Below are 23,749 nucleotides of genomic sequence, written 5' to 3' on the forward strand. Positions count from 1 at the left end.
TTTTATAAAATGTCTTAAATAAACTAGGCTTATTCACAATTACCATCACATGCGTTCCAAGGATGTAACTACCGTTGCATGGGTTGCTCTTAGAACGCAGTTCTTACTCAACAGTGCCTCCAAGAGGCAAAAGCACAACATTACTTTAACTCAAGCACAGCAGGTCCAATGAACGTCAATTTCGTGGCTGATGAGCGTCTGTTACGGCAAAATAGCCAATGAAAACACGCTCTCAACTTGAATGATGTTTCCGCTATCCAATCATATCTCAACTTTTCAAAACGTTGTCCAATCCACGTTGCATGGGGCACGTCTACATGCACCAAAATAAGTCATTTGACAAGGCTAGTTTGCGATATGAGAGAACTATGGCTCCCTCCTTGACTAAATGTTTAAGAGGACTGTATGTTTATTTCTTAACATTTCTTTTGTCCGTGTCTGCTTTTTTGAATTTGGAAGAACTAAATGAAATGAAATATGGAATACAGATTCTGCCCTATCCTGTTATTATGGGACAGGTAAGTTAGCACGAGATGTTTGTTTGCTAAAACAGCTGTTAGCTTTAATCACATTTTGACAGAATGTAGGCAGAATCAAACAGTAAACTACATATATATATGAGACCATGGTGACGTTTCCCATTAAATCCACGGTCTAAGTTACCGGTCTTACATGCTAGTAAAGCTGGTTAAGTAACATGTGGTGGAATTAACCTGCTAATATGACAGCAGGTTATTATCTGTCTAAACGGTTCTATTTATCTCTGCATGTTTATAACAGTCCTCTGCTGGCGATACTATATCGCATTACAGTGAACTAAATGTAACGTGTTATCTTTCTGCCTGGTTCTCATTTCCTTTTCTCTGTTTCTGTCATCTTCTTTCTGTTCCTGTTTTAGATGGAAGATGTGATGTTGGTTTCCAACAAATACAAGCAGCTGTATGAGTGTCGTCTACCAGCGCAGGCAGTTCGCTTCCATCAGGACCCGGTGTCAGAGCATGACGTGCAGGGTTACAATGGTCCTGGAGTCCCGGAGCTCCTCAAGCCCATGCAGACCGCAGACTGCCTGATTAAGGTTGAAATCTCGACCAAAACAATATAGCACAGTGACAGTTAAAGGGGTACTTCACACAGGATGAAAATTGTTTCATCATTTACTCAACGTCATGTCATTCCATACCTGTATGACTTTCTTCTGCAGAACACAATACAATATTTTCAATTACTGTGGTAACCAATCAAAGCAGTCCACCAGTGACTTTCACACTAAACTACTAGACATTTCTCAAAATATCTTTGTGCTTGACAGAAGAAAAGTCATACATGTTTTGAATGACATAAGGGTAAATAAATGATGACTTTGTACCCATGGTATAAATGAGCAAAGAAGGCTGTAAAAATAAATCTGCATTGTTTCTCAATTTGATTTTTTTTTTTTTAATTCAAAAATTTCATTGAAAGACAAGTGCAGGGATTATAGGGAATATCACATTATTTATTTTTTTGTTCCCATACTTGTTGGCCGCAAAAAGCCCCCCAATCCGGAAAATGCACTTTAACATGTTATTATAACATAAATTTGAATCACCAGTTTGTGTGCAGAACCACCCTGTTATTATACAAATCCAAACATGTGTCTCCGAAACAGTTAAGGTGTGCAGTTGTCGGATGTAAAAAATGAACATAGTCTTCATATACTCCCGACATCTGAGCCTCTGAAGACACTGTGAATTAGTTTTATTTCTCAACGGAATGCGCTGAAGACATAAGGTGAATTCACTTTACACCGGGATGCTTCACAAACGAATCTTAGTAAAATGCTTGATTCATGATGGGTAATGTTTTCGTTTTTAAAGATGCGTTTGTCCTGTGTATTGTCATGTAAAAAACAATTGGCAGGTTGTCAAGAAATGATGCATTTGTGAATTCACTCATAGAGAGCCTGTTTTCGTTTTTTATAGATATGATGCGTTTATGATGCAACCTCAATTTGTAAGAAAAGCAGCTTGCCATGATGTTCGAAAAGGGAATTTTTATTGTTTCAACCATTTCCTTTTAAATCCACCTTCTTTTTTGTGTTGCTCAACAATCTTTTGCTGCACACCAGGGGCCGGTTGCACCAGCTGTGCGTAAATTACAACTTATGCACTACTAAATATTTTTGAGTTGCACCGTTCAACTTTGTTGTAGCGTAACGTTACGTATAAACTATATATTTACGGAAGCCTCCCGTCAGGAGTAACTGTAGGAATAAAAAAGCAGACTCGCCAAACTAAATGTAAGCTCTAAACAACTTAGCTCTTGTTTCATTCAACAATCTTCAATGATTTACAGACATGACAAAGCTGACATTTACAGTCACTTACCTTTTAAAATAGAGAACATTATGTGATGACATTTAATAACAAGAACCGTTCTAGCACCTTTTATGGTAAAATAAATTTAAATCAAGAATGTTTTGAAATTCATAACATTTCAACCCATTTTTTTCTAACAAATTTAAAGGCTGCTATTGGACTATTTAAGGTAAACTTCATATAATGCGACTACGCATTACTTTACGGAGAGCTTACTAGGTTTTGCCTTAAGACCAAATGGTGCAACCAAATTACATATACAGATTTAGTTACAAACAACTAGCTAGTAGTTAGTAAGCCTCTAGTGTGGACATTAGGTTCACATTTTTTGGGGGTAACCTTGTGAATCACTTTTTTTCGTTGTTGTTTTTCATTTTACTTTAATTTTACTAAATCCATGTCTGCGTTTCCTTTCTGCATCACCCAGCCAAGCATTGCCTACGTTTAGTAGCCACAAAGTAAAAATATAGTGAAATCTGACCCATCAGGAGTAGTCTTTGAAGTTGAGCTTGCGCAAGCATAATGTATGCGTCTGGCGCGCGGTACTACATGGACATTAAGAAGTTTAAACCAAAGTCGCTAACTTGGATGCCAAGAAATCAGAAGCTTCATTTTTTAATCCATATTTATTTATTTTTGTCCGCTGCCCGGGTCCTTTGTATCGTTACTTCTTCGTTATGCAGATTTTCAATTGCAAGTCTCTTCACTTACACAGCTATTGCTATGTTAACTAATAAACCCATTCGCTTTACATGCACTGAATGATGGGTTAAGAAAGATAAAGTGACCTATTTGTCAGAGACCCGAAATGTGACCTCTACATTTAACCCATCCAGTGAGTAGTAAACATACGCACTGCAAGTCGTGAACTCACACCCACCTGGAGCAGTCTGCAGCTCCCGGGGAGCAAACGGGGGGAATTGTTTTAGATGTTTTTTAAAAAAGATCAAAACGAGAAACTATGCAGATTTATTTTTACAGCCTTATTTGCTCATATTTACCAAGGGTGCCAATATTAGTTGGAGGTCACTGTATCTTTTCTGTAAATACTGTATTTTCAATAGAAATTGTGAGGGGGGTCTTGTTTGTTTGTTTTGTGTCAGGTTTTGCTTGGGACCATGGTGGTTGAGATGCATTTGCTGAAAATACTTAATACAAACAATAAAATGCATGTCACAGTGACCTTCCATCTGTTTTTTTTGTCCTGTTTCTAGACCAAAGACTGGTGGACTTATGAGTTCTGCTACGGTCAGCATGTCAAGCAATACCATCTAGAAGGTATGTTAAATTGTTCATGTTATGATGGATAAATTCAGGTTGATTTAAACACTTTTTGTCATTCAGATGAACAACGGATTGGCCGATTCAGATATCCCTTGCTTACTGAACTTTTGTTGTTAAAATAGATGCGCATGCACATTGAATCTGGTTTGAATCTATTTAACATTTAACAGTCCAAAGTTATTTTACCCAAAGAAAAATGTATGATTACACAGATGTTATACAACTCAATGCCTTAATGAAGGTAATAAAAAAATGTTGATTAGTTAACCTTTTTCACGGACTTATTGGTCCATGGGCATTACGTAATAGTTGGATGTGTTATGTATCGCAACACAGTCTATGGGAAATAACGCATCATTTTATTTAACTGAGGTGATGTCAGATAAGGTATACATAAAAAAAAACTATAACATTTGAGCAGCATGAATTCTTTTGAATGTCCTGTTACAGAGATGGTACAGATGTACCCACACCTCTGCGATCAATCTCGCCACGTGCGTAGAGGCTATTTGCATAGGTCATGTAAACCCCGCCTCCAGAAACAAAGGGGTGTTGGATTGTTCGAAAACATTATACCATCTCTCAATGTTTTCGAGCTTCGTTTTACCTCACAACGAAAGTGCAATTCTCCTGGACTAGCCCAGCCCTTTATAGTTCAAACTAGTTTCTGAGGTAACACATTTGCAGACACCCAGAACACAAAGCATGGATGTAAATGTGTTAAGTTACCAACGCAAATAATTTTTTGTAGTTATATTTTCGGAAACACACTCGCGACCAGTCGTTGTGCTTTGTTTAATGGGTGCAATCAATAACTTGCACTCAACTCGCTATGGGAATAGTGCCTTTAGATACCGATAACATTAGTCTATGTGCATGAACTAAGGAATCAGCAACTTTTGATCGTAAAACATTAGTTTGGTTTGGTAGTCAATATTTACAAGCATAACACTAAATTCATGATGAGGCACGATCATGCTGCGTAAGCTTTTGAGAACTGCCTACGTTACATTATCTCTAGTCTACCTTATGGTTTAGGGATGAGTCACGAGTTTCGAATATTCGAATAGTATATTTAATTATCGAATTTCGAATAGTGTGTGCGATCTTAAGAAACTCGCCGTGTTTTCACGTGTAACGCGTTCATGTAACCAAAGGGTGGCGCTGCCAATAACGACGCACCTAAAGGCTGTCAATCAAGAGACAGTAAAGGAAAACATTTTCACACAAGAATTGGTAACGAAGTTACGCACACTGTATACCCGCGTGGCATAACGGAAACGGTAAATTGATATAAAAAATGTGTTCTTTGTGGGGGTCCTCTAATAAAATGAATGAGAATAAAGTGCAGTGCAAACTCTGCAATGCAAAGCTGACTTATCATGGATCAACAACTACGATGCACAGTCATCTGAGGGCGAAGCACCCAGCAGGTCCATCCACAGGTCAGCAGTCAGTTGCTAGATTTATGGTCAGCCCAACCAATTTGGATCCCAAACGGGCGGAGCAAATAACGGCTTTAATTACTAAGATGATCGCTATGGATATGCTTCCGATCGGCTTTGTCAAAGGAGAGGTTTTTAAAAATCTATGGAGTTTGTACAGACCGAGTTTACTGTTCGTCTAGAAAAACGATCACTGCCAGACTGGAGAAACTTTTTCATGATAATAGAAATAGAAGCCTTTTGAGCTGTTAATTCATGAAATCGTCCAGGACTGTTAATAAATGCCGTCATTCGGTTAATATGTTTTACGCGTGTTAAGTCTGGTCTAAAATCTTTATGGCTTTAATATATTTTCCTGATTAATCACCCTGCTGTTGGTATAAATGTGCATGCTCATATTTTACAAGGAAATGTTCTAGCATTATGAGGGGTCGATGCTGATCGACGTACTGTTAATAAGTGCAGTCATTCGGTTGTTAATATATTAATGTTTCAGCGCGTTATCTTAATGTATTGCTTAATGTTAGATTGCATATTCTATAATACATAAAGCAGTGTGCCGTCATACTGATTTTAAGCGTAAATGTTCTCTCTCTCTCTCCGTTTGTGTGTGTAATAGTGTAAATGCGTCCATGTGGGGGTGGGGTGCGAATTTCGAATAATTTTCGAATAGTTCTCATCGATCTTCGAATATTATTTTTGCTTTAAATGCCCATCCCTATTATGGTTATAAATTGTGAACAAGTAACTTTAGAGCGCCAAAAAACAACCTGAGCACAGCCAAATTACAAATAAGCTCAAAAGAACAGGACAGTAAAAAGAATGTACATATAAGACTTTCAAATCCAGTAGCAGGAAGGCTAATGTTAGGTCTCCATCCATTTTGCAACCCGTTGCCTCTTGCAGATTGTGTTGTTGATTGTAAATCCGTCAGATATTGATTTGTTTCCGATCACTCACTCTCTTTTCCCTTTTGTTTTTATTTGCTTGCTCTGCCATGGTGATGGTTTGGAGACGTGCGTTGAACTAGATCGTTTCGTCTTATTGTTAGCTGTCGGCTAACTTCTCCCAGGCTTCGAGTAAAACATGACGTATGCCGGAAAGCAGGGGATAGGCGCAGGGCTTGTACCGTCCCGAACACCAAAGTTACAAGTGCAATTTCAGCCCGATAGGAGGCTGCTTAGGTGGCAACGGCAGTGCAATTCGTCCAGTTAAAAGTTTTTTTTTACCACTAAAATAATTTTAGAGAAATAGATTTATGGACAATAAGTTGCTTGTTATCGCTTTAACATGCATTTACTGACATATAATTTGATATATGTAAGTCTTAAGTGATAAGTAAATGTTATTTGGAATTCTACTTGTACACAATGCACATCTCTTACTTGTACACACAGGGTCAATAACGCACGCGTTAATCACTGGCGATAAGCAGCTTTATGGCCTTTTCTCAATATGCGTTCTTCAGCAGTTTTGTGTCCAAAAGCGCAATCTCATTGGTCTGCTAAAAAAAGCAGAGCCCGAGGCGTTTTTAAACAATGACGCTTTAACACCTGGTGTTTTGCATGTTGGTGTGCACAATCACATTGGCGCCCTTTGTTTAGTCACGAGGCGTTAAACGTTGACCATAAACATGCACGATTATCGTCCCGGTGTGGAGAAGCCTTTAAAGCCTAAAGTGTGTTTTATTGTCACTTTTGATATGGATTGTATGATTTTTTTTTTAAATAATATCAGTCTTTTAATGCAAGATATTTAAAGTGTACCCGAAGTATACTTGCAGTAGTTCCACTTTAGCACAATCAAATACTATTAATGTACTAAGTATATCTTTAATTGTGCCTTAGCACAACTTATGCACAATTAAAATCCATTAAGTACAAAATTAGTTGTTCCAATGTAGCCTGCTTTAAGTATACCAATTTAGTGTACGAAAAAGAACAATCGCATTGTAGTTAATTAAATGCATAAAGCGTAAATGGATTTGCAAAATACTTTTAATAATTATAAAAAAAAAATGTTAATGTTGTATAATTTGTTTTAATATATGACTTTATGGAATTAATATTATGAGATGTAATATTATTTTTCTTGGTCTGGCTTTTAGCTAACAAGACAACTCTGTAAATGTGATATTAAATGTTATTTTGTTTATATTATGCACAATTCTTTTAAAAGCCATTTCATGTCTGTGGTTATAGATTCAGAGATCAAGGGAGATGTGCTCTTTTTGGGATATTATGATTCAGAGTTTGACTGGACTAATGAAACTGCCAAGGTAAAGCTTAAGATAAATGTGCTAAATTTCTTTATACAAATTCTCTTTTCTCTCAATTGTTCTTTAATTGACTTTTTCCTTGTTAAAAACGAAACTTAAGTCAAAAAGTACACATCTGTTTTGAAAAAAGCTTCTTGTGTTTAGGCATCCAAGCAGCACAAACTGAAAAGGTACCACAGTCAGTCTTATGTCAACGGCTCCAAATGTGACCTGAATGGGAATTCCAGAGAAACTGAAGTTAGGGTAAGAGAGTCCCCCCACATACACATCTACCCTTAGTCCCATCTGGCTTTTCCAGGCCATGTAGATTTTGTTACCAAAATGTTTCTATTCAGATCAACCTGCCATCATTAATGAAAATAGCAGGAAGATTTTAGAAGTGAGCTGTTGAGGGATAACATCCTATAAATGTAACTGCTTTTTCTCTTTAACAGTTTCTTTGCGAGGAGGGCACAAGTGAGTATATTGCACGGGTGGATGAACCTCAGTCCTGTCGCTACGTACTGACAGTGCACACAACTCGTACGTGCCAGCACCCCCTCCTGCGCCCTCCCTCAAATGCCAGGCCGCAAGGCATTGTGTGCCAACCTGCACTCAGTGCCCAGCAGTATATGGACTATGTCAAAGCTCAAGTCTGTAAGTTGGATCAGTTTTACTACATTTTAATGCTATAGAGAAGCTTTGTGCGGAATAGCTTTTATTCCCGTTTAAAGTAGACCTGCAAAGCTTTAATTAGACTTAAGAATGGTCTGATTTGGATGATAAATACATTGTTCTAGCCTTTGTCTACTTATTCTATTCATGGAAAATGTCTTTTCCACGGATGTGTTGCCCTCAGAGATGAGGTGTCCAGAGAAGCAATCTGCACACAATTAATCATACACTGTCCTCTAATTGAAGCATTATTTTTAGCACTTGGACATCTGTCTTTGCAGCTATCTCTCTCACTTACTCACTTTCTGTTCTCAGCCGACACCAAACGTAAAGTGGAGCAAATCTCAGAGGAGCTCAGGAACCTGGATGAAATTTTGTCAAAGGATGAAAAGAATGAGGTAGTTCAGGAAGACAAAACGGAGTCAGCGGCAGACCTTTCCAATGAGCCTTCAGTTTCAGATTCAGAGACCAAAGGTTAGCATCCAGACAGCGATAAAATGATTGCTAATGCTGTGTTCAGACCAAACGCAAATGGCTCAAATGAATCGCGCTATTGAATCGAGCTATTCGCGCAGTAAGAAAGCCTTTAACATTTTGAGTTTACTCGATTCATTCTCGCGTCAAATTCCCTTCATTCGCGCGTCAAGTTCACTTCATTGCAGACGTGAATTCGTTTCATGGGAGAGCTCCTGCCAGCCGGCTCCAGTCCCGTTTATATTGCTTCGATTGTGTAAAGATAGTTTTTGACCACTTGCCAGATTGTCCGACCTCCTCACTCACTTTCTTCCAAGCAAGATCCTTTTTATTTCTGTTTCGATAAAAGTAAGATGTATCGTACAGCTCCAGGTATCCACATACAGCAACAACGTTTTTTTCCTCCATTGTTGTTTGGGATCTATGCCTCCGCTCGCAACATCATAATCATCTCACTGCTAGCTCCTGATTGGTTAATGCGACGCAAATTTTCATCAAAGTTCAATTTGCACTCGCACAAATCACGCAAACGCTCAATTCGCTCCGCAAGTAGGTCTATCGCGTCTTTGCATTGACTTAACATGTAAATCACTCGCGCTTTACTCGTCATTTGCGTTTGGTCTGAAAACAACATAAGACAAGCAGCACTGTTGTTGATGATCATACTTGCAGTATTAAACGTCAACATGTCACACATTTTGTTTGTGTTATAGACACACATTTTTATTTTTTTTGAAGAAGTGTTTACTGTTACTGTAAAATGAAAACTCAGTATTTACAAAAAATCTTATGTTCTGTTAACCACTTGGAAGACAAGGGTGTTGACATTTTTTTATGTACATAGTGTGTTTTAATCTCTGCCTCATCAAACAACATTACATCTATTTTTGTGTTTTGTAGAAACTGAAGTAGCTGAGGGGGACTCGGCGAGTGAAGCGCCAGAAGACAAGGACTTCTGGGAGGGAGTTACTAATCCAGCCAGCACAGAGTCAGATACATTAAACTCAGAGGTACAGCCTCATACAACACTTCCTGTTGCCTTTACTCCTGTGTAGTAGTTTAATCTCTGTAAAACTGTAAATTCTCATGTTTATTTTTACAACGATCTTACAGACCCCTCAGGAGCCTCAGAAAAGCTCTTCGCATGATGACAGTAAGAAAACCTTTAGTGCATAAAATAATTAAATAATCTACCGAATAATAACAATAAAATAAATGTATCTATTCAATTTCAATAATTACAATTCAGGGCTCTAGACTGCGATCAAAATGCTCGCAAATGCAATCGTTTTTATAAGGCGGGAGGTAAAATTTCAAAGGGTAGCATTGGTGCTAGTGCGTAAAACGAATTTTTGCCCCTCCAAATATTTATTTGAACATTTAATGTGATTCATGAGTTGTGAATGATATGCTTGTGATAATTGCAGGAAAGAGTGAGCAGAGAGCTTGTCACTCCCTCTCTCCAAACTAAAGTGTGTGTTTGACTTCTTTCGGTTTTGTGCAGACCGAACAGCACAAAAGCACTACGGGGCAGACTGCTCTATATAAGCTTTAAAAACGCTCTCACATTGATGTCATATTCCGATCGTATTGCACAGCACTTAATGAAGTTGAACATGTCGGTTTCTGAACTGTCTCACAAATTGTAAGTTTGAACAATACTGAGAAAGTTGGTCGCACCAGTGCTTCCAATGGGGAAAATGAGTCTAGAGCCCTGACAATTCAATAAAAATAAAGAAGTGATTGTTAAATACAAATTATGCAGCTTCCCCTTTCTTATGTATTATTTCTCTTTTTGTTCAGTATTTGGGGAGGAAAAGTTTAATTTTAAAATCATCACAGACCCAGCAGACCTGATGAAGTTTGTGCAGCACCTCAGAGAGAGCAACCAAAAGGTGAATATTGCAGTTCTTGGAGTCACAGGGAGTATATGCTTCTGTCCACTAGAGGGAAGTGTGCACTGTGTAGTGTTTTGGATGTTTGGGTAGGCATCTGTTTTTAATCAGCATCAGAATTCACATTAATGGCCAAGTGTGTGCAAACACACAAGGAATTTGAGCATTTGGTACATGCATACATACGTGACATGAAAACTGGAAGAACAATTAGTAAGCATAAATAAGTTAAACTAGAGGTAATACTAGTAGTAATAATAATGTTGTATAAAATTTGGAACAGAGATTAAAACACATAAAGATTTTTGGACATTTAAAGTATTTAAAGTTGTTTAAATAAAATATGAAAAGCTAATGTATTTACATAATACTTAAAGAGTAGGTAGCATGAGATCATGGAAATGACATTTCATGCAGTCTGATATTTTGCTGTGTTTGAAAGTAAGCTTTCTGCCAAGTCAAGCCAAGTCCGAAGGTGAATAAATAACAAAGTTATTTGCTTGTAAAAATGGGAGTCGACTCTGAATCACACGAACGAGACGTGTAATAGTTCACCCGCATATCTACGTCACTATACATAGTCCCCGCCTACGTTATGCTGAGACTGACGCAAAAACTTATTTCTCTTCCCCCAAACACTGTCGCTCGTTCGTGATGCGTGTGCATCATGTCTAGAGCCTGTGTTCTACAGTGTGACACTAAGTCCGTCTTATTTCAACTACCAAAGGAAGAACGTCTGAGGGAAAAATGGTTACAATTCATTTTTCAAACGATACCAGAGGAGTATAACCCCAGGGTTGTACTGTGCGCGCGTCATTTCAACGAACATTGGTTTAATAATCTTGGCGCTATCACTGCAGGGTATGTGAAACGACTATCCTTAAAAGAGGGGCAATTCCAACTCTATTTGGACCTATTACCTCCACCACCGAATACAACCTGTAAGTGTGACTATTCATTCTTGTCTTAACTTCAAGAAATATTTTCGTACCTTATGTCTGTGTTTAGCTAATGCATATAACGCTAACATTAGCATGTACCGTTATTTCTGGGGTGTTACAGTTTATAGATATATTGGGGTGATACTACAATCATTTTCATAACGTCGATTTCTAAAATGCTCTATATACCATGACAACACACAGTTAAGACAAAATAATAGTATTACTAACGTATTAACAGTATTTTTAGAAAAAATATATTTCATTTCACTGATGAGCAAAAGCACAACATGCATGTTTTTATGACAAGAGTTGTCACCTGCCACTGACAAACATCCTGCTCCAGTCGTGGTGGAGTTTGTTGTAGATTAGCGTCGTCTTACTCGTCAGACTCGGGCTTAAATTGGTACGGTAAAAACGCCGCCATCTCTAGATACACATATAATATACATGACATCCAACCAAATGTAAACCGTAATACTGTAATGATGGTAGGGGGGTTCCATTTGCGACAAATGATTAACGCGTTTGACCAATAACAACAGACTACACCATCTGACCAATCACACGACACAAGGTTAGCGGGTAGGCGGGGCCTAGACTGATGAATCGCGGAACGAATCATTTGAGAGTCAGTCAAGAAGTAAGGTATGAATAACTGCCTATTATAACGACATTATAGTGTTTAAACACAATATGTACATAAACTTGGTGTTGGACACTACATAAACCAAAGCAGGGCCTAAAAAAACATATGCTAGGTACTCTTTAAGAGAGAGAGAGGTGGTAATTAGGAGAGGAGTAATAAATTACAGGAAAAATAAATGGGTAATAATTTCTGTGATGGTTGTTTAAGCTGGAGATGACATTGGGCGGGGAAAATGTATGCCTAGATGTTCTGATGGACAGAGATCTGTAATGTCTGCCCTAGGGGAGAATTGCAAACAGGTTGTGCCTGGGGTGAGAGGGGTCTGTGATGATGTTTCCTGCCCGTTAAGTTATACAAGTTACATATATTAGTGCTGGTTGGAAAACGCATGTCTTTGCAGACACTGATGTAGGATGTCACCGTTTAGTGACATCATCCAGATCAGTGGCTGCGGCCTCAAAAACACCCAAATCAGTGCAGTCGAAGCAGGCTTGTAAATCCCACGCTGCTTCATTAGTCCATCTCTTTATAGATCTTACTACAGGCTTAGCAGATTTAAGTTTCTGCTTGTAGGCGATGAACCTAACAGTGATCAGATAGTCCCAGGGCTGCATGCGTCCTTTAAAGCCGTTTAACAATGGTCCAATATGTTGCTGTCCCTGGTGGGGCATGTGATGTGTGCTGTCTGTATTTAGGCATTTTGCGAGGAACCATGGATGATCTTCATTAAATGAATGAGTAACCAACTAATATAGCTGTGTGTTTTTTTTCTTGGTTAATTGACTTCAAACACCTTTACAACCTTGTGATGGATTATGTTATGCATTCATACAATCTTATTCTGCAAACCTCATCTTTAATTCTCTTGTTTCCGCCACATACCTGTCATTTCAGTTTGTCTCTTCAGATGTTTCCTAGGTACATTATTTCTGTCATTGTCTACATGACTCGTGATATAGGCATGAGTCCACTAATGTTGATTTAATGTTTAGAACAGGAAAGCGGAGCTGGAGAAGGAGAGCCTGCAGTCATCCCAAAAGGGAGAGGAGAAGGAAAAAAGAAAGATGACAGAAAGTTATGTGGAGGTAGAGGAAGGAAATGAAGATGAAAGACTGCTGAAGGAGTTTGAAGAGGAGATGGCTGATGTGACCGTCCCCTCCTCTAAAATAGAAGAAATAAAAGAGGAGATGCAGAAAGAGTTTGACAACATAATAGAGGAAGTATGTGCTCTACAGCTCGCATACAGATAAGCCAATACACTTAGCCATGAATTTGCATTTAGTGAGTGTTTGTTTTCCAGGCCGAGCAGGAGTTGGAGAGTGAAGGTCTTAAAGGGGAGTTTGATCGGTCTCAGGCTACACAAACTCTGGAGAACACACTGGGGAAACTTTTGGACCGTCTTGACGACAAAAGCGAACATGAGAGTGAACGAGAAACAGAAAAAAACACAGACGTACTTGAAAACCTACATCCTCCACATACAAAAGAGGGAGGCAATTCAGCCGGCAGCCCAAACCTGGTTCCTAAAACACCAGGTACAGTAAATATAGAGCATGGATGCTGAGTGAACAGGTGCGGATGTGAGTACATGGATGGATGCTTCATTAAATTGCTTGTAACTTTCATCTTGGCAACCCAGGTATTTAGAGAGTTGCATGTGAGCAAACTACGCAATATTTGCATCATATAATGTCTATAAATGTGCACGTATGTTTTATACAGTGGGCCAAAAAAAATCAAACCAGCTGGCATCTGCAAACAAATGAGGCTAGATCTTTTTCAGTCTGTGTTAAGTAAACTTATAAAGTTGGTTCCCTTCATATTTACACTGGCGACAATATTTGACAACAACCATATTTGTTCCTATTCCTCAAACTTACCTAAACTTGTTTTTGTTTGAACATAATATTTTAAAGCAAAAGTCCCTTATTTTTGTTATTTGGCTATCCAATGGCTATATCTGTTATTTGGGGGCCACTATATTCTTTGTATGAAAAAGTATCATTATCACCTCTAACACTACACCCTGTCATACTGTAGTTCAATGCTGATTGGGCCATTACATTGATTGAGAGACTATAATATGTAAAATGGGGAGTGAGAATTTCCGCTGTATCCGCGGTAACCTCCCCTTCCCTCTGTCTCTCACCCAAGCCGAAGCAGGCAGCAGTGGTGAGGTTAAAGTCAGGGTGACTAAGTATAAGGTGGGCGGAGGTGTGGCTGCAGGAGCAGTTGCCGGGGGCAACGGTGATGATGAGGGTGGTGTGGAGGTGAAGGAACTGGGCGAGGGCGACCCCCAGTGGCAGCAGATTCAGGAAGTGGTCAAAGAACAGCTAGAAAGAGCCGGCATCAAGGCCGAAGGTAGGCCGGAAAACACACACCAGCACACACACTAAGTGTTCCTGTTTTTTCTTTGTGAGTGGGTCGAAGACCTAATTTTTCCTTCCGAGTCTTCTGAAAACTTTCTTCTACTTGAGCTTTGCTCCAAGTGTTCATTAGTCTTTTTTTAAATAAACATAACTTTAATTCTTTCTTTTTTTTTTCTCTTTGAATCTATTTCACACGTGTGGTCTTCGTAGGGCACTTTTAAACGTGGGTGCCTTAAAACTATATTGGAAAACTTTAATCGACAATTGTTTGGGTGTTTTCCCCTTGATGCTGGCTTTAACATGGCTATAGAAAACAGATCCTTGTCTGCCTTACCTAGGTTATTTAAAGAAGAAATAATGTTATTAAGGTGTTCACCCTTATTTGTCACAACAGGGTGTTACTCCAGTTTTTCTGGTTCTGAATTTGACGTAATGTTATGCCGATATAACATGGAGGTTATGAGCACGTCTTTATCACTTCCCGCAGCCTTCTTTAGCATCTCTGCATGCATCAGTCCTGTCTCTACATCTTTCGGCTGTGTGTATGTGTGTGTGGGAGAGAAAAATGTATCATCTGTGGTCTTCTGTTGGGAAACCATTGTGGCTACAGTTGTTTAAATGAATTTGTGTCAATGTTTAAGGATTTTGGGCATGTTTTTCAGGGAAGATTGAAGTGAAGATTTTAACCCGTAAAACAGTGGAGGAAGCAGGAGACCAGTGGCTTACAGAGGAGGATACGAAATCGTTTAGAGAACTTCTGATCAATCTTTTGGTATATTGATTAACATTAAAAGCAGTTTTACGTTTTAAGTCAAACCAATATACATTAATAAATACATTTATTGATTAGGTAAACAACTCCATGTGTTTATTGACAAATTTTTATATTTAAACTTGGCCTGTCTGGTATGTTTTCCTTTAAACAGGTCTACTATGCTGACTTCAGTTTACATGATGTTTTAACATACCCGTTTGTCTACTTTATGTTTGTTTACACAACCACCTTATATTGATAAAAAAAGACAACCTACTGGTTCGTAACGTGTTTCTTGTGTTTGCTCTATTTTCTTACAGACTGGAGGTACAGAGGAAGTAAATAAGGAACAGAAGAGGCAACAAGAGTTAGAAAATAACTACAGATTTGTGTGGGGGGAGAAACAGGATGAGAGCCAGTCGACAGGAAACAGTGATTCTGATGAAGCAGACTTCTAAGACATCTATTCTCAAACTCCGTGGACTAAAGGGACACACAGACAGACATTGTTCTTTGACCTGAAAATACAGCCGATCTGGTTTCACTTTCCAACAGTGTGCAATTGATTGTCCTTTAGTTATTATAATTGTGGTTCTTCTGGAACGTTTTGGTCATATGAACCCTGATGAGTTCAGCCCACTGCCATGAACTCTGATGATCTTCTATGAGCATTGCTGATCTGTTCATGTTGCTGCCTATTTTCTCTTAATTTATGTACAAATATACAAATCATTCATTCTGTGTACATTAACCTTCACATTTGATTTTAGATTGGAAAAACTTTTTTTGACGGTTACCAATGTTCTTTAAGTGTGTGATAGAATGTCGTCCTATCATACAAATACTTGCAATTTATCTGGTGTTTTGAAAATGTAGTGATTGCTTCAAGGCAATATAGACCACTCCGTTCTCATGACCAGACAAATACAGTCACAATAATATTGCTTTTGAGGGTCAAGAAAATCTTCATAAATCAGACATGCCATTATTTCCTGGTTGATTTAAGTTGTAAGAGTGTTGTATGGTGGTATAAATTATGATTTCTTGCACTTTATTGAGTGAAATTTAGTTCCTTTTTCTTACATGCATACATATTTCATACATAGTTTGCCCTTTGGACTGAAAATATTTTGGTAGATTTGTAAGCTTATGTCAGCAGCTAGTTTTTCAAACCAATATGAAGCCTAGCCCTGGGCTTTAAGCAGTTTTATTTCAGTGTAATGTATACGCTTGTTTTTCTTTTAAAGTGATAGTTCACCCAAAAGATAAAATTCTGTCATCATTTACTCACAGTTGGTCCAAACCTGTACACATTTCTCTGTGTCCAGCATAAAGAAAGAAATGTATACAGGATTGGAACAACTTGATGGTGAGTAATGTTAAATGATGACATAATTTTCATTTGTGGGTGCACTATCCCTTTAAGGTTCTCTGTGAAAAACGCTGTCAAACATTTAGAAATCTACTTTTAGGCACCATTTCTGCGTTCTTGGCACTTAAGGGCTGTTTTTTGTTGTACATTTTAATGGTTAATTTGGTATAATAAAAGTAATCAATGTTTCATTATTACGTGAATTGTTTAATAATTTCAGCATACCCTAATTTTCAAATCTAAGCACATTTGATCTATGAGGGAATGGAAGTTGTTAAAGCTGCTGTTTATCTACCCGTAAAATGTCACTGAAATAAGTGTCATCGGAAATCATACTTGTCTGTTACAATTCTTGTCAATATGAAAAGCAAAAACAAAATAAATAGAATAGAATAAATCAGAGACTTTCGCACCTGTTTACATGCACGAAAACGTTCTATTGTTTTCTGTCGAACAACGGCAGAGGTTTGTCAAGTTGGGAAAACATGTTTGGAAAGAAATCATTAAAGTCCCATTGAAATAAATAAAAAAATAAATATTGTAGCGTTTACATTAAATAGCAAATCAATGTTGGTCATTTTCTTTAACATGAAAAATTTCATGTTCCCTCATAATCTTCAAATAATATGTGAAGATGTTTTTGCACATTCTATCAATTCGCTGTGATAAACTCAAACCTTTTCATTCGGATATGTGTCAGAATACGGAAGTAAAAACGATCGTAGCTTCCGGTTCGCGGGAACTTTAACCAAAGCCCTTTAAAAATGAAAGCCTACAAAAAGTGTAATGGCTACTGCTAACGCCCTGGCTTCATCGGAATATTGAATATTAAGATGCGACACTGCCTTCACAATAAAAGGCAACGCTAAATATATCCGCCTTGCAGCAAAACGAGTCAATCTTCAATCAGTTAAGATTGACGTTACTGTGGGGCGTGGCTCTCGTTGAGGCGCTTGCCATCCTGAGAGGAGGCGCAGTTTTGTTGAGGCGCAGATGAGGCGACCTCGAAAAGGTGATTTTTCCGTAATTTAAGCTTAGATAACCAAAGGTATGGTACAGTTCATGTCATGTTTAATTATTGATAGGAAATATGCGGTTTAATTGTGATTTGTGCCAGCAATTTTTTAATGTAGGCCCCATTCAAGTGGGAGGACTGTGGACTTGCTATGACATAAATAGCTGCCCAGAGGCGTTGCAAACACGACCGCCGAGTGGCACGACTTCCGTAAACGGACTTTGGTTCTACTACAGCAGTGGTTCTCAACCAGGGGGGGTGCAGATGTACTGCAGGTGGGGCGTGACCGTACCCCGAAACCCCAACCTTTGGAACTCGATGCACGGAGGAACGCGATTGCAAATTGACGCACGGCAATGTTCCGTCTCGCGTGAGCATCATTGTAGGTCCGCACAGTGCAATTTTAGGCTGCGCACAAAAGCTTAATTTCTACGAAGTAGGCACACGTCCACTCAGGAAGCAGCAGTAATTACCTCTACATCATCTTAAGAAACAGTTAGATCATAAGTATGTTTGTCTTTCAGACTGTTATTTTTGAAAAAGCGCAAGTCTCCCCCGATGAGTTCTGAGTGCGAGTGAAGGGAGTGTAAATAAAGTGCCTTTTTCATTCATTTTTGAACTTGGACGGCTGTTTAAAGCTTTTGACAGTAATTACAGATATAAAACGCGATTTTTGACAGGCAAATGACACCACACCGCGTCTGTATTATAAACTGCGAATATGAATCGCGCACCGCTCTCGTGATCTGTCAGATTAATCCTTTTGGAATAATGCATAAAACACTTCAATTATGAAATGGTATTAATTCAAAAAGCTAATGGTTCACAATGGTAATGGAAACCATTCATTTCTGTGATGGTTTCTTTTGTTTTTATCGGCAGGGTTGTTGCATTTATAATCTGATCTCTTGAGATCAATCTGTCACATACAGGTATTTTTTGCTTATTTATATATAGTTTATATATAACATATTTTATACGTTATATTATCTATACTCAATGTAAAGTATGGGGGAGGCGCCCGTTCTTAAATTGGGTTTACGGGGGGCGCGCACATGAAAAGGTTGAGACCCACTGTACTAAAGGGTTATCCACTGAAAGGCATTCACCAGAAATGCAGTCTTAACAGTTCCCAAAACTGTCTTTTAATAAGTCTCTTGACTCGACATAAAATTGATCTAAAACCAAATTCACTGGGGTATGATCCTTCAGGCTAACTATCACCAGTATCGTGGATTTTGCAGGAATCTGATCTAGGCTACAATTGTGGTCCAATCACAGACCGCGTTTTATTAACGTGTCTCTGAAGTACAAGAGCGACATGCGCGTCATCCAATAAAAATCGCTTCGTGTGAGCGCAACTCGAAATGTGAAAACGTTGTGGGCGTGGCCTTAATTCGTTGTGAGTGACGTCAGCAGGTTCAGAGTTGACCGACCCTTGTCTCAAGTTCCGGAAACGATCGGAATTGTTTTAATAAAGCGACAGGACTTAGTGGGGCGTGTGTTTTTCAGTACCTGTTAAACATCAACCGACATACAGTACATCCTGAAGGGTTGGCTTTTAAATATGTTTTATATACGGAACTGAACCTCCCACGTCAACCACGCTTTACTTCGAGAACATCCAGTTAGCTGGTGGTTAGCTCGAAAACGATCCCGATTAACCTAATTTTCATGCGTTTAAAATAATGATTTTGCTGCTGCCATATCTTGTTTGGCAGTCGGAATCTTTTAATCTAGTGGGTTTGCTGTTATGTTTACTCTGACTTGAATTGAAGTGGGTTCGGAACAGAATCCTGCCATTCTTTTTCACACTTCTGTTATGGAGGAACCCGAGTAAGATCTGGTAAGATTGTGTCGTAAGCGTGTATAAAAAGAGCCTACATGTGTACTTAAGTCAACATCGCGTATACATGTCATACATTTCTAGGTCAATCATTTGTGCATTATATTGACTAAGCAAATATCTGGCTAGATCTGTCAGATGAAAGCTAACCAGGAAGTTAAATAGATTTGCCTTGTAGTTAAACTTTCAGTAGTTTTAGATGTTCTGGTGTGACGGTGTTACAACTTCAAGGGTTGTTTGTCGTTTAAATCTGTCATAATGATTACAGTGCTCACACAGATCTGATTCGAGTACATGAAACACTAGCTGCTATTATTTATTCTGACTGTCTGTGCTCTGTGAAGTTTCTCTGAGGTGGGAGTCTGGCTTTACGGCTCGTCATGAAAGCTCTAGGCGCGCGGTCCGCGTTCTACGTGGGCTTTGTGGTAGGCACGTGCAGTCTGTACCTGTTCCTGCGTCAGGTCGGGTTCACTCGGAACCTTGGGACTCATGGAACGGAGCCACACGGGAAAACCGTGGAGGAGATGATCGAAGAGGAAAGCAAGAACTGGAAGAAGGAGAGGTCAGCTCTCTTCAACCTCAACCACCCGCACCATACAGGTAATATAGTTGTAATAGTAGTAGTTTTTTGTACATGACATGTTATGTTGGTTTTCTCCGTTTCAGTTACGCACCATTAAACTGGTCTTGCATACAGCATAAAATCTTTTAGACTGCACTAACCCATTTTTTGAAGAAATACATTCGGACTATAATAAAAGTGGTTAATTCTAATGTTCGCTGTTAAGCACACATCTACTTGCCATGAACATTGTGACCGATCCCTTCATAGTTGTGACGGGCGTGAAAGTTCAGCAAACAAAAAAAAAACAAGTAAATCTGGAACCTGAAGAGGTGTGTTAGAAAGGCAGGGTCAAAAACAAAATACACAGTGGCTCGATGTATTACGGCTTCCTATTCTAAGGAATTGTGGAATTTGTACCTGATACCATCTGACAAAGAATGAACCTGTTGCTTCAGTTCTCTTATTTGCTTGCACAGCACTCTACATATGTTAAGACGACATTGTTTTTTTATATTACTTTATTTGACCATATGTTGTGTGACTTTATTGTTCTTTCCCTTTTTGCAAACGATTTTGTTGACCGAGTGTTCTAGAGATGGACTGTGGACTCTAGCCTTGCGTCGCAGGATGACCTTGCTTGGCTTAGATAGTTTATATGTCAGCTGTTTATCAATAAACTATCCCAAAGATGATCAATTCTATTAATGGACTTGTGCTGTAACTTGTGATTTCTGACATAAGGGGTAAATTAATGTATTTTTTGTCTGTCGTAATATTTCTCGGTTCTCTTTTAATTTATTTTAGGAGAGGATGGTTTATTAGCTGATGATCTCTACAAACGTGTGCGTGTTCTGTGTTGGGTTATGACCAGTCCCAGTAACCTTGAAAAGAAAGCTCGGCACGTGAAAGCCACATGGAGTCGCCATTGCAACATCGTAGTGTTCATAAGCTCAGTGGATGATCCAGATTTTCCCACAGTTGGCCTTAACACCAAGGAGGGTCGGGATCAGCTATACTGGAAAACCATACGCGCTTTCCACTACGTCATGGAGAAACACGGGGATGAGGCGGACTGGTTTCTGAAAGCAGACGATGATACTTATGTTATTGTAGACAACCTGCGCTGGATCCTGGCCAATCATTCACCCGAAGACCCTATATATTTTGGTCGTCGGTTCAAGCCGTATGTTAAACAGGGCTACATGAGCGGTGGGGCTGGATACGTCCTCAGTAGAGAGGCTCTGAGGAGGTTTGTGGAAGGATTTAGCAACAAAGTTTGCACACATACCTCCTCGGTGGAGGACTTGGCTATGGGACAGTGCATGGAGAAGGTTGGCGTTTTAGCGGGAGACTCCAGAGACACCATTCAGAGAGAGACTTTCCACCCATTTGTACCAGATTCCCATCTCACTGGCACATTTCCCAAGACCTTCTGGTATTGGAACTACTGTTATTACCCCATTGTGCAGGTGAGGGAAAATTCAGTATATACAATGTATAGACAATGTTGTCATAGCTCAAATCCAAGTGTGTTACATTAGTTATTTAATACCATACTGATATTACAGTGGGATTGAATGGATTTCAATTGACAGTAATTTTGAATAAGTTCTGGGTTCTCTTTTGACATTTTAAATGTAACGTATATGTTAAACACATATGAAAAGTCTATTAAAATGTGCCAATTCCCGTGTCTGTGACCCAAGGATGTGTGAGTGTTTCTCTGTGCTTCTCTCAGTAGTCGCGTGAACAATACTTGCATGCATATTTAACTAAATTGACTACATGGTTTGAACAGTGCCGTATATCACATGAATTATGGTTATTTAATGGTGGGTCCATTCAAATCTTGACAGCCCCTTGTTGTCATTTAATTTCATAGTGTTAAAAAAAGAGGAATGTGAAAATTCTGTGTAACTTCTGTGGTATACAAAAGATAGAAAGTCACATACATAACGGAATTTATTTGTAGGTGTACTGGGACACACACTTGGCTTCATGCTTTTTTTTTTATTTCTCTCTCTTAGGGACCCCAGTGTTGTTCAGATCTGGCTGTTTCTTTCCACTATGTGGATGCATCTAAAATGTACATGCTGGAATACTACACCTACCACTTGCGTGCCTTTGGCTACAAATACCGCTATCAACCCCCTGAACCCCATATACCAGAAGACACAGCTCCAGTCCCGGACAATGTGGAGGTCGTGGACGTGGTGCAAAATCAGGAGGTAGAAACAGAGGAAGAAAATAAATCCCCCGAAAAAAATGAAAAGCTATAGCAGCTTTATGGTTAAATTTTTTAAGAAATGACATTTAAAATCACTAAATAACTTTTTGGGATGGCTTTGGTTGTGATCTTTCTCCTTTGGTCTATTTGTTTTGAATGATGGCTTAAAAGTCCTCTTTTTACAGCACAGAGATGCGTGCATTTATTTGTGGTTTAATGAACCGGTACCGTTTGGAAGGGTGTTTCTCTAAATAATGCATTTCATGTGAATGTTTAGATTTATATATACACGTTTGACAGTACAGAATTGTATTAAATGAAGGTTTAAACATGTAGACCCAGAGTGTGCTGTCCATGGGATGTGATTTTGTTTCTGAGCCCGCCTTAACAGCATACAAGCAAGATTTGCACTCTGTGAATGCGTCTACATCCCGTGGCATTTATTTCTTATTATGGGCATTTTTTTACGCACAAAATCCGGCCGCCTATGATGTAACAGCAATGCCATGTTCTGTCTCCAAAAGAAAAGAAATTCTATCTTTTTTCTTTTGGTTTATTCCTATGAATCAGTGCCTCTGCTCTGATCCGGAGAAACAAAGCATTTCTAATGTGCATTCTGTCTCACGTATCATGTTTTTTATATCTTGCAGTCAAACGCACTCAAGATCCGGCAGTGTTTCACAATACCTGTATAATAGATTTGCCAAAGGTGTGGTGAAGTTTATTTTGATTGTTTTACTGATGTAATCCAAGGTAAACATCCTTTAGCCCACATGAAGATGCTAAATTTCCTTAATCTTAAAGTAAAAAGAACTGCTAGAATATGACTTAGCTGAACTTAAGGATTCGTTTGGGTGAGCTGGCAGTGAGCTTTTTTTTGTTTCGGATGCCTGATTGTGAAGTTTTGGGTGACCTTCAGTGTGGCAACTTGTGTTCCTGGTACAATAATTGTTTACTGATGTTAATATCATTGCTTTAATTTCTCAAATATCTGCATATCAATTAAACATGGACCGGTGTTGGTAACTTTCAAACAGAAGCATCATCATAATAATGCACTGTAGAAGTCTATTATTACTCTATCTGTCCATTTTACATCTAAATCACAATGTGAATGACACTTTTTTTTCCATTAAACCTCAAGCAGCAAGACAAGTATTGCTGTTGCCTTGTCATGAAAACTGTAATGAAGAACGTTGTTCTGTTTTCCCCCAGATACATTTATCTTTACCTGCCCTTGCTTTTTGGTCTGAGCCCTATTTAGTTTCGACACTTGGCAAAATTGTGAAGGGATTGAAATGAAGTGTATTTTAATAGTTGAACTATACAATGATCTTGAAATAAAGGAGTTTGAATAAATACCATTTAGACATTTTCATTTACATTTAGCTAAATAAATAAAGCGACTTACAGTGCACTTATTACAGGGATAATCCCCCTGGAGCAACGTGGAGTAAAGTGTCTTGCTCAAGGACACACTGGTGGTGGGTGCTGGGATCGAACCAGCAACCTTTGATTTACCAGTTCAGTGGTTTAGCCCACTAGACCACCATCTCCACCATCTACCCCTGTTGCCCTTTGACCACTTTCAGCACAATGTCACTTTTGCAGCAGTTATCAAGAA

The 23,749-nt window shown here is 38.8% G+C and overlaps 2 protein-coding genes across 3 annotated transcripts; both read left to right on the top strand.

Moving 5' to 3' along the window:
- The first annotated feature begins 340 nt into the window (after positions 1-340).
- os9 (OS9 endoplasmic reticulum lectin) lies at positions 341-16,666 on the top strand. Of its 2 annotated transcripts, XM_056751130.1 has the most exons (15): positions 341-518; positions 899-1,075; positions 3,572-3,635; positions 7,288-7,364; positions 7,509-7,607; positions 7,799-8,000; positions 8,334-8,492; positions 9,393-9,502; positions 9,606-9,645; positions 10,296-10,387; positions 12,970-13,197; positions 13,278-13,512; positions 14,132-14,338; positions 15,009-15,118; positions 15,421-16,666. In XM_056751130.1, the coding sequence occupies exons 1-15, from the start codon at positions 369-371 to the stop codon at positions 15,556-15,558; spliced, it is 2,088 nt and encodes a 695-aa protein (XP_056607108.1). In that variant the 5' UTR covers positions 341-368; the 3' UTR covers positions 15,559-16,666. The 2 variants fall into 2 exon arrangements, with proteins under 2 accessions (XP_056607108.1, XP_056607109.1); XM_056751131.1 differs by lacking the exon at positions 14,132-14,338.
- A 2,238-nt stretch (positions 16,667-18,904) lies between these two features.
- c1galt1lb (core 1 synthase, glycoprotein-N-acetylgalactosamine 3-beta-galactosyltransferase 1, like b) lies at positions 18,905-23,489 on the top strand. The gene is made up of 4 exons (XM_056750975.1): positions 18,905-19,333; positions 19,678-19,933; positions 20,703-21,367; positions 21,926-23,489. The coding sequence occupies exons 2-4, from the start codon at positions 19,714-19,716 to the stop codon at positions 22,175-22,177; spliced, it is 1,137 nt and encodes a 378-aa protein (XP_056606953.1). The 5' UTR covers positions 18,905-19,333; positions 19,678-19,713; the 3' UTR covers positions 22,178-23,489.
- Positions 23,490-23,749: the final 260 nt, after the last annotated feature.

The sequence above is a fragment of the Triplophysa dalaica genome, chromosome 6 (assembly GCF_015846415.1).
Source record: "Triplophysa dalaica isolate WHDGS20190420 chromosome 6, ASM1584641v1, whole genome shotgun sequence".
Taxonomy (NCBI): Eukaryota; Metazoa; Chordata; class Actinopteri; order Cypriniformes; family Nemacheilidae; genus Triplophysa; species Triplophysa dalaica.